The 14,414-nt window shown below is 32.9% G+C and overlaps 1 protein-coding gene across 1 annotated transcript in view; it reads right to left on the bottom strand.

Annotated features, from left to right (window-relative positions):
- The window catches only part of MS3_00007543 (uncharacterized protein), a 93,089-nt gene that overhangs the window by 28,301 nt on the left and 50,374 nt on the right, over positions 1-14,414 (bottom strand). Inside the window, exons 12-13 of the mRNA XM_051215834.1 lie at positions 13,264-13,626; positions 8,431-8,721 (exon numbers count right to left, since the gene is read on the bottom strand). Of these exons, the coding sequence (XP_051066376.1) occupies positions 8,598-8,721; positions 13,264-13,626 (487 nt within the window). The 3' untranslated portion in view covers positions 8,431-8,597. The remainder of the gene's footprint in view (positions 1-8,430; positions 8,722-13,263; positions 13,627-14,414) is intronic.

Below are 14,414 nucleotides of genomic sequence, written 5' to 3'. Positions count from 1 at the left end.
ATTCATCAAACAGAATAAACTGTTTTATTGAGCATTCATTTCTTAATAGAATTCTATAATTAATTTTAAACTGTTCGAAATATTGATGAACGAACATTGTTCACTGTTAGAGATTTGAAAATACTATGACATAAATGTAATTCAATTATAGTTATTTAAATTATTACTATTATGTTGAAAAAGTAGTTACAAAAGGCGAAACTTTGATAATGATCAGTCAAAAAAGCTTCAATTTGCAGAGGGATTAAGATATCACCTAGGACTGACGAACGGAACGAAAGTCAGCGATACAACAATACGACAAGCTAAGCGACTCCTCTGAGCGCCAGCCCGGCTAACGAGATGAAGAAAACCACATTTAACCAGAAAAATATATAACTGTACAAGCACATCGGAAGAACGAACGAACAAGTGGGGGACCATGAAAGCTCGCTGCTAAAGAGTCACATACCAGGACGAAACAGTCGTGCAGTGCTTCCAGGTTTTCAATAGTGGTCTATATTAGATCGACTCGTGAATTCAACTTTGAAAATACTACAATATCCAAAACAAGCACACAACTCATGCGTGTATGTACAATACAACAATGTTGAAAAATGTCACAAAATAGCGTACTGAAAGAGAAAATGAACCAGTGAAATTTAGTTTCCTTCTAGGTGGGAAACACAAGCTGATTGTAGAAATGGGCACTTTTGGTGCGAAAATGAGAAATTCCGATTTCTACAATAAAATTACAGAAATGAGAAGTTTACCAAGTGATTTCTGGAGATCTAGCATCTACAACACTTTTTTATTAAGAAATTCTTTGAAAGTTCAACAAGAACGCCACAGAATTTAAATCAATCAATAACAACAAGACAGGACGAGTGAAAGCGTGGCAAATAACATAATAATAACGATAGATTTTTACACTCAATTGGCCCAATAACGAATGAAATGATTTAACACTATAGTTTAAGTTCGTGTTATTTGTGAAACCAATCAAAACACTCAATCATACAGTAAATTATTAAGGCCATTAAGAAATGGATAGTTTAAATATAATGCCAATAACTTATGAGGATAAATAAGATATACATCTACGGCAATTTCAGAGAAAGGATAGTAACAAAGATGGAACATAGGCCATTCATTTCATAATATGTACAGATATAAAATCGAGTTATTTTCTGTATGGGGTTGTGAAGACTTAAATTTTATTGAAATCAAACCAAGTACCAAGTAGTAGTTATATTCATAAGATGCAAAACACTGGGAAACTGTTTATAACTAGGTTGATAATACCAACACTATTATTTAAATTAACCCAATCAATGCAAAATTCGTATAATCACTCTGATAACCCGAACCTCAAACACTAATACAAAATTATCCAAAGTGCAAACAACACCTCATGGACACTATCTAAGACGCATAAAATGTAGATTTCCAGTTGCCACCACATATTATTTAACCTGATTTCCTATGCGCATACAATGTAACTGACAAGCAAACTTAGTTTGTCATTATTATTTCCAACTCCTATAGTCACATTTATTCTGTCTCTTTATTCTCATGAGCCATTTTCTATTGTAGAGTTTGTGATAACTGGTCTAATGATTGATTATTGTCTCAATTTTTCTTACAAATGGCCTACACTTAATAATAAAATTTAGTAATTTCATGCGTTGACAACTTGTCACTTACTGCATCATTTGTATTGCATTAATTCATTTGAAGAGTGTATGAGTTTGTACATATTTTTGAATAGCTTTCGGTACATGAATATTTAACATTAGAGTATTGAAACAACTGTGTATGATTTAGAAAAATGTTAATTCCTGTTTACATTAATCTTAACTGTTTCTTTCATTTGTAACAACAACAATAAAAACAACACTAACACGGTCGAAATGGAAATAAATATAATTACAAATGTGAACAACAGCGATGAATAGAAATACGTATTTATTTTTAGCAGTGGTGGTAATAGCAGACATGTATTTATAATTTTATGTTGGAGGCAACAAGATGAAAGTATCTTTCACTGTTCAATTGTAAGAATTACAATAATAACAATCGGTAAAAAGTGTAAACAAATTCAATAATTTATATCGGCTCCATTTACAATCGAATATTATTTCTCCTACCACTTAATAATCTATGTTTACTTAAATAATTAGCAAACGCTAGTTTATTTGAAGGAGTTTTCTGAGGAGTACTTTAATTTGCAGGTTATTTCAGTTGCAGAGTGATCCTAGCTGGGATATGATTGAGAATTAGAGAGCAGTGAACAGCTGTATAAGGGACATTACTATCAAGCAGCGGGGTTGCCAGATCCCTTTAATAATCGAATTCAGATTATTCAGGTCTCGAGAAGAATGATGAATTATTAGAACCAGTAAGTCAGTATCCCATCATACAATTTCAACCAATTTAGGAAATCATATGACACGATTTGCCAGAAAGTTCCCAACCTATTGATCATAAAGATATCATTAATTATTTGATTAATTTTTTGTGAGCAATATAGTCATTGTTGTTTCTTTTCGTTACTAATGGTTTATTTACGAATACATTGATTTATCTGAAAGGTAAAAACAATAAATGAGTGAAACAATTGTTTTCTGATGATGGAACATGCAAGAGGAACTGGTAGTGAACTATAAAAAGAAGTTTTAAGTCGTACCGAATTACTCAATCAAATATACATATACATTTAAGTGGGTGTGGATTTCCTTGTTCAGATATGAAATTAATGAACTCAACTAAGGTAAATTATACGAATACTCGTCAATATTAAAATGAATAGTTCGACAAAAATTGGATGCCGAGTGTATAAAGGCCATTATATGTGAAACATTTTTGAAATAATCTCAGTAATTGAAATTGAAATAATTCCAACGTTCCCTCCAGCAAACTTGTCTAGACTTCTTCACGGTAATAATCAAAATCAATATCCATTAAAGAAACATATCATGTTTAACAAACAAATCCTTACTGTGCTTATCAAATCATATTTAGATGTTGATTTTAGTAAGTAGGATAATTTTCACAATGTGCATCATTAATATTCTAAGTAGGATAACACGGGCCACTCATATGGGAATCATTTGAAAGGTTTACAATATGAAATTTAATGAATGAATGTGTGTGTAATATTGAGTTAATAATAATTGATATTAGATGTTAATTTGTTTTCATATGAAAAAAAGTATAAGTTGAAGTTGTTTCAGAATCATCGATGCGCATGTAAAATGAGAGTAATCAAATACACAATTTTAATCGTTGAGTTCATGAATTGATCTATGATAGACCACCATTGAAAACCTGGAAGCACTGGACCGTCATTTCGTCCTGGTATGCGACTCCTCAGCAGTGCACATCCATGGTCCCCCGGGCATGGGACCCGAACTCGGGACCTTCGATCTCGCGCGCGAACGATAAACCTTTAGACCAGTGAGCCGGCATTCAGCGGTGTTAATGTCCAACTTCAACCGATCCATGATCTTGTGCAACACTTCATCCGTTGGATTCCGGTTGTGTTTGAAAGGTTAAACATTCTTGCGCGAGACCGAAGGTCCTGGGTTCGAGTCCCACGTGCAGAGGATCATGAATGTGCACTGCTGAGTCACATACTAAAACGAAATGGCCATCCATTACTTCCAATTTTTTAACGGCGGTCTCCACAAATCTCTGCTCTGATAAATACATAATTGTAGTGCTAAAATATCCCGGATTAATATCTGTCAGAATAGCAATCGATGTAAAATAAACAGATTGGATAGAGGAAGGGTCCAACGATTTTTTGAGAATCTTGATTATTACGCTGAAGAAGCGAAAACAAGTTTATTGGACGAAACATTAGAATCACTTAAATTTTAATCGCTGGGATTATTTCAGATATAATTTTCGCATTTAGTGGCTTACGTCAGGTAATATTTAGTAAGATATTTTACGAGTACAGTATCTTTTTGTATTATGACTAATCAGTGAATGGTAGGTGTTTCAACTATTTTGTCTTTGGTTCTTATGGGGCCGAAGTGAGTGAATAAAAAAGGAACAAATGACTTTTTTTATGTGTCAATACCAAAATACATAGCGTATACATGCGGCACCTTGGTGTAATTGTAGTTCACTGTTCAAGGACAATAATAATGCTAGTGGTATGTGTACTTACTTGTCCTATTCGCTACTAGGATCTAAGCTCAAAACGAAACCCATACACTTTAGTAGGAGGGGTTCAATGATATCTCCGACCCTTAGATAGTAAGTATACTTCAAAGACTGGTGCATATAACTTTCGCTTATTAATTAAATGTATCACAATACTTTCTACAGCAACAGTTTCTGGTTTGGACTTCTAATACAAACATTACTCACATATACCGTACTCTTCTGTTAGTCAAATTAAGCCGGGACATAGAAACCCTAAGGTATATATTGTTATGGCAGGGTTGACAGAATGCAAAACAATCAGAAGCTCTATACAGGAGCACCTTATCAACTCTGAGCACATGGCCTAAAACAAATCGTCCTTCAGAATAATCTACATGGTCGAAGAAATGAAATCAAAGTGAGATCGAATAAAAAAATTTATGCACTACTGAGAAGTTGGCCATCCACTAATTCAGGCTTGACCTCTTAGTGTAAAAGCAATACATCCAACCTAATCTTTCCATAGCCCAAATTCTCTTTTCCAGAATGTTTTGGTTTTGTTTTTATTACTATTTTATACTTTTTTTTCCTCTAACAATTTTTCATAACTAGTATTCAATTGTTATTATGACCTTTCATTTTTCTTTAATATTTATTAAGTGAACAATTATCTCTCAAATTTCTGACTTGCGAATTATTTTTATCTTCCTATTCTTCTCTAGCCTTTTGATTATTACACTATCTTCTTTTCAACACTTTATGACATAATCTTCTATTCTTCTATAAACGCATATATTTATTGAGCAATTATAAATACAAATGCATAGCTTCATTAAATGATTTCATAAAACAAAAAAACATCTGTTTTATTCTCGTTATTTTCACTCAATAATAATAAATTGAGTTACTTCAATAAATATTGTTAGGTTGATTTATCACTATTTATTTGGAATAAATTTTATGCTTCATTTAAGAAAAAATTATATGTTAACCGGTGTAGAGACATAACGAGGAACTCTTCATCCATAGATCATGACATCTCACTAGAACTCCATAAGTTACATCTTGAATCTAATCGCTAGTGAGCATATGATTATTATTAGTTTAGGGGATTTGTGGACATTGTAATGTTACAATAATATTAAAACTTACGAAATGATCTCAGCTAGATCAAAATCGAAAAACCTGGAAGCGCTGGATGGTTAACTTGACAGTTAACTTATATCAGTGTGGGATTGTAGAGATTAAGTTTTTGATTGACATCATGAATCAATGTACGTTAGACCACCACTGAAACAGCGGTCCAGTGCTTCCAGGTTTTCAACGGCGGTCTAACATCGATCGATTCATGATCTCAATCAAAGACTTAACTTATATATTTCATATCTTTACGGGAACATTAAATACAATAAATTTAATGGTTAGCGCAAATGAACTTGACACCATGTTGTAGTAGTTACTTAGTTGAAATGTTGATTTTTTCTCACACTAAACTATGTCAATTATTACCTAGTAATATGTATATTGTTTGAAATAATTTCTTGTATTTAAAATCAGTCATAAAATTAAAGTACGACAGCATGACAAGTTTTACATGCCATTAATTAAGTAATATGATAGTCGGAGTAATCATTTTCAATAACGACTAACAATCTATTTAAATCTATCCAGAATAAAAGACAATAAACATTTTGGAAAAACAGTCGATGCATTTATTTATTCATACAATTAGATATATAATAAACATTAGTACACAACTAGTGAAGAAAAGAGTAGATAATGAAATAGGTAGATAGATATATAGAGAGGAAGTGAAAACCCCTATTTCTTTTCCATGTTCATCATATCACGCACTTTTCGTACAATCTCGTTGACTATTAAGTGCGTGTGTGTACGTGTTTGTTGATACAGGTTTACTATTATTCACGTGCATACAACATACAGTGATTGTCACAGGACAAAACAACAATTCATTTATTTAAATAATTGAGTTGTTCACTATATTTTTAGAATTTATCGGTTTACTGACAAAATTCTCAGTGACAAGGGATTTCACTAACTAAAAATTTATTTTTAAGGATTTTGTGTAATGATGCAAATGTTGTAGATCACCAGAGTTTGTGTAATACATAAATGAGGTCAACAATATAACCTTAACAAACTTATTGTGTGAAAAATAATCACGTTCACATAACTGACTAATTTCCAAAGGTAATTCTTAGAATTCTAGTGAGAAGTTGGAACCAGTGAAGTTCAGCCGTGTTGACGAGTGAGACAGTATTGAAAAGATAGTTGTGCAATATCACAAGTTGACTAAAGTCAAAAGCATAAACCATTAAGACGCTACCCAAATGGTCCAAATGTTACTTAAGTGCTTATTATGAGACTTAAAGGTCCAGAGTTCAATCCCCGATAGGGTCGTCGACACCCACCATTAATGGGATCCATACTAGGATGAAGAGACTGTCCAGTTCATCCTGGTTTCCAATGATTTCACTGGTTGAAATCATGAGTCAGTAGAAGCTAGACCACCATGGAAAACCTGGAAGCACTGGACAGCCGTTTCGTCCTAGTATGGGACTCTTCGGCAGTGCGCATCCACGATCCCGCCCTCCGCGAGATTCGAACCCAAGACCTATCAGTCTCGCGCCAGGCGCTTAACCAACTAAACCACTGAGCCGGTGTCCAACGGTGTTAATGTCTAACTTCAACCAATCCACGAAGTTGCGCCACCGTACACCATTGTCTTCAGTGAGTTGATATCTAACAACAAATCTGGTTGAACTCCACTGGTAACGGCTTCTCACTAGAACTCCAGGATTATCTCTTGAAGTCAGTGATTGTTGAAATAAGATTAGTCAGTAACACCAGTTCTAAAATTTAAAAAGCATTACTTTTCGAATGTTTACTATGATATTAGTTCATTATAAAACGTATGTAATTAAACTAATCAACTACCTAGCAAAATAAAACCGACTACTAGAATAACCAATCAGTACTGCTCATTAATAACCCACTTCAATCATAGAAAGGAGTGATCAGAGAAGTCATTTAAATACGAAAATAACTACAGATAAAAATCGATAGCATAAGATAGGGAATAACTAAAAAAAAGACAAGCATAGCCAGTAACAAAATGATAACCTGTTATCCATAACATGATAAAAATATTTGGATTCGGTCACATCTAAATTGATATAAAACTAGAACAAAACAATCGCCTGAATATTTGCGGTTTCAAGAAAGTATTCAGTCTAAGGTTATCTTCAGATTATGCGTTTTCTCCGTAAGCAAAATAAATAACGTTTAAAAGTGAGTTAAATTTGAATAACTACTTGTGCAAATTTAACAAATATCAATGTTACATAACACCCAATAAACCGGCTAGTAGCCCGATGTGCCTAAATTTGTTTTGATTTTTTCACCGCCTCCTAAATACAGTACATTTTACTCCAAGCGTAAAATGCGCTATCCACTAAGCTACTTTGCCCAGATAGTTACTAAACCAAACCCTTTCTAATAATGATATAAACAGTTATATATTAAACTTAATATTTAAGGGGATGGAACCTATCAGCTATTTGATGAACATTAGTTTACATCCTAATTGATTTAACTTGTTTACAAGGTACAATTTATGTATTGAGAGATTTGAATCATATCGTTTGATAGGAAGGTCAATGATACTACCTGGTTGAACAAACCGGAGTGGGACAAAACTCGAACCTATTACCGAAAAGATGAGTGCTCTAGACATTAAGCCGCCGCTCACACTCATAATTTCTATTGTGTCAAATACGAATTATATCTTTTTCAGACTACATATTTCGCAAATGTTATATTTCACAGAAATTGAAAAGATTAAAATAAAGAGATTTGTAGTGTGTTCTCGTATAGCTTCGTGATGAATTTTCATTATAAGTCTGGCATTAATAAAATGACCACTGACAACCAAGATGCATTACATAGCATTTTCATCCTAGTTCAGGACACCTCAACAGTATATACATTTAAGACATTACGCTGAATTAAACTTAAGAGGGCTTTAAGTTTCCTGGTAAAGATGACATTATCACTCGATATCAAGACTGTGTAATATAAATGTATATATCCTTCAAAGTCTATAAAATATTTTTAAAAGGTGCATTTAACTTAAATTTAGCTACTTATTTTTATTAATAGACTGTATGTTGATGACGCTTGTATCTGTCTTAAATACTAACCTTCGTATAAAATTTTTTAATTGAATGGATATACTTAAAATAATGAATTTTTGAAGATGATAACACTTACACGACGACCTTCATCGGTATAGCATAATTCACCGTCGATTTTGTATACATCGGCTGGGCACCATTGACTATGACCATCACAATATTCCGGTAAATCACAAGTACCAGATTCATTACGACAGATAGTTCCGGAAGGTTTTAATTTACAATAAAAAGATGCTGATCGATTTACATTTTCCAGGGAATTTTTTTAATAATATCACAACATGGACCACCAGCGCACTGAGAATTACCACGTAATCGACAACGTACTGGGTCACAACAGGCTTGCCACTTTTCTGGACATGAAGTTCTAAAGTATAGTTTATTTTAAGAAAGTTAAGAAGAGTGATACAAATTGATGTAAAATAACAAAATTAATTCCATGAATTTATGCATATTGAAGAAATAATGCATGTGAGCTAAAATGAATTAACGTCATCTGGGGTACAACTACGTTACGTTCTGCGGTTGTTCTAGTACATACGGATATATACGATTTTTATACTGGGACCCAACCAGGTAGTGAGTATTGAAACTAGAAATGAATGGGATGCTCCATATGAAGAAGGAATCTATTTTGCATACAACTCACTATTGTATATATATATATATATATATATATATATATATATATATATATATATATATATATATATATATATATATATATATATATATATACCTTTCATATGACCGACTGATGAACTTTAGATTATCACCATTTCTTAAACTTTAACAATTAAAAAATAATGGTTGACATCTATTTTTAAGTTCAGTTATTATATTATGCTTATACTGACAATTTTATTGGTTTTCTAAGTGTCATTTACCGTGATAAATAACACCAAGCACTTTATTTTACCGGAGGATTTTTATAAATTTCCGGATTTCATCAGATAATCTACGTAGGCAGATATTTATAAATTTGTCTTCACTGAAGAAAATCGAAATAACTGGTTCTCATCCAGTAACTATAGTACAAATCGAAAAACTGTTAAAGACGACGGATAGTAAGCTTTAGTGGTATACATAAGTCACGAAGAATTATTGACAGGCTTCAATCAAAATAATTGTCGTGATTAGTTTTATGACATGATTCAGTAAACCGAAAAAATAAGTAGGAGTGAATTAAATTCACGTATTTTGAAAAGTAGCGTTTGGTTTGGATAAGCCTATGGAGGTTCCAAAAGAGATCTACTTTAAAAAAATACATTCTTACATATTTTAAATTAAGTTATACAATGGTAATATTAAAAAAATAATTGTTCCTTATTATGTGCAGAAGGTAATCATAACTGCATTAAAATCGATTTTGTGTAATATTTACAATTAACGATTGGTTTCACTGACGAATTGATAGCATGACGACATGACCTCTACTGGGTCCCTCCTATTAGCAGACTGTTTCTTGGATAACTTAGAAAACATTATTATTTTGAAAACGAAATTATTCTAAAGTCTATCAATTCATAACTATAATTCAAATGTCATACACAGGTAAGGCTTTAAATCTTTATTTTATATTAAATAGTTGAATGGTATTAATTTCATTTTCCAAAATAATCTTGATTCGACTAGACTATAAACAATAACATTTGATTGATTAATAGACAGAGCTAGCAACAAAATAAACCGATATAAAAATGTATTCACTAAGAGAATTCTCAAACTCTTGCACACTGATAAAGGTTTATTGTTTTGGTTTAATCCTATCGCCTCAATAAGAAATTACCTTCCTATTATTGTCGAAATACAAGTAGACTATTTTTAAAATTGGTTGGGTGAGTCATTCTGTTGAAGGTAAATTCACACACAGGGTTAATATTTGATTTTAAAAAATACATACACAAATGTCGACAGTACAATAATAACATACAAGTCAAAACGATTAAGCATCTGACTATGATTAATGATGAATTTTCATTCTCTATCTGTTTTCTTCTATACTGTTAATCTTACATATACAGCAGAATATGCATACACAAGGATAGCCATTGGGATGATGTTTACACTCTGTCGAAACAAGTGATACAACTAATATCATCACGACCAACTATCCAAACCTGGAGAAAATTGCACTACGTTCATAAAGTATTCTGATAACTGTATATTCGGTAATGTGGCTAGTAATGGGATCTAGAACGTGTGTTCTGTCACATTTTGCAACCCTCAGTTTGATGCATATTAAATTTAATGATGATATCCTCAATGAGATTCGATAGTATTCCTTATCACTCCCATCTACAATTCGTTATCTACTAAGCTGCTGACTGAGTTGAAAACCTGTTTGAAATCTTGATCAATAGTATGTATTGTAAACACAAAGTTAATGAGTTGTCAAGACGTTGCGACCCTTAAATTATTAAGATACTTGGATTTGTGTTAGATATTTTCAATAACACTTAGCATATGTAATAAACTTAACCTTGGTAAGATTCTTTCTATAAAAAGGATTAATTCTATTAAAAACAAAGAAATGTAGGAAATTGAAGCTAGACCACCATGGAAAATTGAGAAGCCCTGAAGTACTGATGGTCTAGCTTCAATTGACTCATGATCTCTACCACTGAAACTACTATAATATCCACAAAAACGCTTCTAATGTGAAATTGTTGGGAAGTAGACAGTGACGAGCGAAAATAAGAATTAAGGAAATTGAGACAATACTAATTCAAATAAGTGAGTTAAATTATTTTCTGTCCCAAATCTCGCTCTCCACTATCGATTGTTTTTTATCTGTCTATCCTTTTTCGTTTCTTTTCTTACTCATCATAGGTTAGGACTCTGGTTTCAACTGTTTGTCACTAAAGTCAGTGGTTTCAAAGACAACACTCAATTATGACTATCATTTAGATAGATTGGTAGACAGACAAACAAGAAGAAAAGTGTATCGATTTCAAAATGTCACATGTTTCATTACATTGTAGACTAGTAGTGTTGACGTCTAGGTAACGAAACATTTCAAGTTTCTATGGTGATGGCTCTTAGAAAAGTAACTTCGCTAAAGGCTTCTCGTGGAATTTGTATCGTGCATAAAAAATTTCTAAAACTCACTAAATATCACGAATTCACATCTTTTATTCTTAGTTAGTCTTTTCCGTTCACTGTGATATTGATGGAAAATTAATATTAGTTGTGTTAAAAAGTGTATGCGGATAATTACAGGGATTATACATGGTGACTATTCTACGAATGATAGGCATTACTAAAAGACCAAATAATTGATCGGTGGATAAACCAAGTATATTGAATTGTTGGCTGAAATGTGTTTCACACTCGCCAGTTATTCCATTTCCCATTGGATTACTCATTGGTGTCTGAAGTTTTGTCAGGCTATATAAATAAATAATCCAACAATAAAATCCAATGAAGTTCACTCTAAGCAATAATTGCTACATTCCTTTGAAGTATGGATTATTAAAATTAATCGAATTACTATTTTGATTTCTTTAATATAAATTATTTTTCTATCCAATTATGAGTGATGATATTTTAGCTAATATATACACAGACATGCGCGTTCCTACACTGTTTCTACTTGTTCATCGATTTAAACAATTTATATAAACAAAAGGGGAACAGATCAAACTATTGAGTCATTTAAAGTATACTAGAGTTTAAAACAATTCAGTCCTTCAGGTTTTTTCTTATTTATTTGTTGTTGGATGGTTTGAAGTGCTAAACACATAGTGGCCTATGCGAAGGAATTTCATTCCTTTTAAGTATCCATTTGTAAAGTGTAAAATTAAAAAGACGAAATTATTGGTTAACTTGAAAAGATTTGGTGTAAATATGCAACTAACCACTCGATTTCCAGTGCATAGTATAAAAGACAAAACTGAAAAGTATTTTTTGGAGATCAGAGGAATTACAGATCTAGAATATTTATTAATTCACTGCACGTTAGTAACTTGTTTTAAGATAAACAATCCGAAAATTCAACGAAACAACGTGGGTTGTGGAGGTAAATCAGTTTAGGATCGATGATGATCATGTTACATCAAGAATTAAAAAATGCAGAACATTGCATTCGAACTTAGGGATTGAGTCCTATCACAATCACCAGTCTTAGCCTCGATATAATATAATATGGAAGATCTATGCTGATGGGTACTTTCGAAATGGGATGAAGGAAGTATATAATGTTTTCTGATTTTTAAAGGTTTCGTTAAACAGCTTCCAGTCTATTATGAAACAACTATCAAACTATTTAATAAAAAAAATATCCAAACAAACACTCAGCGTTCGTTATAAGTCTGAATACAAATGCATGCAATCATTGTACAATCACAAAACACTACACGACTCAATTTATACATCAAAAAATATTTTACTAAAAAAGAAAAGTGGTATGATTCTAACTGAATAAAGTTATCACAATTAAATAGCATTGTTAACTAATACTGATATATTTGCATCCACTGAAGTGAGCAATGTTGAAGTTGGGTTAATGAGGATGTGAATCTTCATTGACCAAGTTGAATAGAACATCTGTAATGATTGTCAAACTACCGTTTACCTTGACTAACAATGTTTGATGGTGTAGAAGTAGGTTTAAAGAAAGTTAGGGGAGGCCATATCAAGACTTGGTATCACTCCGTAAAGTCAGTGATGGCTAAACTGAGTTATGCTGGTACGTAAAGACTACCTTGACTGGTGTGTGTGTGAATTAACTCTTTTAGAAACTCAACTCGCTATGCTGATTCGATGTGACGAATTGAACATGTGAATATATGTGCCAAGTTTTACCTTTATTAAGACTGATTAATGTATCTGCATTAAATAACAATATAGATAATTTTTTACGAAATGAAAAGAACAATAATATACAAAATGACCTGGCTTAACTTACTGTGTACCACAATCACATTCTTCACCAGGATCCAACACCCCATTTCCACATAATCCATTTGCATATTTCTCAACAGATGAGGCAGAATGACGTTGTCTTATAGTTAATACACGACTAACTGGAATTCGTTTCGCTTCACTTTGCCAATCATAAATATGTACAACACTTGGAATACTTATATTATTATTATCATTATTGTTATTCTTTCTATGTGTAGATGTTTTAGAGTTTGGTACGAAAGAATTAATTGTTACACTCCCACTAGCAGGCAAATCATGTAAACAAACACCCATTCCATGGTTTAGTAGACCTGGTAAATCTCTTATAGAACATGGTGACCATTTCATAACTGTTGTGCCAAATCTTTGAGGTGAGAAGCGAAAAAAAACAATAATAATGTTGAGTGATATCATAAATTGGAGAGATTTATTTTTACGTAATCCAGTGTGATGGGAAAAAAATGTAAACAACAGATTCAGGAGTGGAGTGGCTGTAACTGAGTAAATGAGAGATTCATACTATGTTTGGACATAATGTTCTAGGTAGAGGTGGCGAATGGGTTGTTGAGACCTTGCATTACCGTCGGCGAAGTTGGAGGGAATATGAGTAACATAAAGCTGATCACTGCCTACCTTGACGTCTATTACTGATTATTGTAGGGGTACATGGCATGGGGTTAGCGTCCCCATCCCGTAGAAAACTAACTCGCTAAAAAAACGCTTACCAGAAAAAATAATTCAAACCATTTTAACTCTGCCCTGAGAGTTACAAGGTCTTCATTTAGAAGAATTATGACGCTTCATGGTGAAAGCCGAGTTCCTTCGGAAGCCACGAGGCCGATGCCCCTTCTAACAACCAGAGAAAATTTTTTTATAGGTACATGGAACGTCCGAACAATGTGGGAAACCGGGAAGACCAGTCAAATAGCAATGGAAATGAGGAGATACAACTTAGCAGTACTGGGGATCAGCGAAACTCACTGGACCCAAGCTGGACAGAAAAGGCTAGCTACGGGAGAGATGCTTTTATACTCCGGTCACGAAGAGGAAAATGCTCCACACACTCAGGGAGTTGCTCTAATGCTGTCCAAAGTAGCACGAAATGCACTTGTAGGATGGGAACCTCACGGATCCAGAATCATCAAAGCATCA

This window comes from Schistosoma haematobium, chromosome 4, assembly GCF_000699445.3.
Source record: "Schistosoma haematobium chromosome 4, whole genome shotgun sequence".
Lineage (NCBI taxonomy): Eukaryota > Metazoa > Platyhelminthes > Trematoda > Strigeidida > Schistosomatidae > Schistosoma > Schistosoma haematobium.
This window is presented reverse-complemented; position numbering and strand designations above follow the sequence as displayed.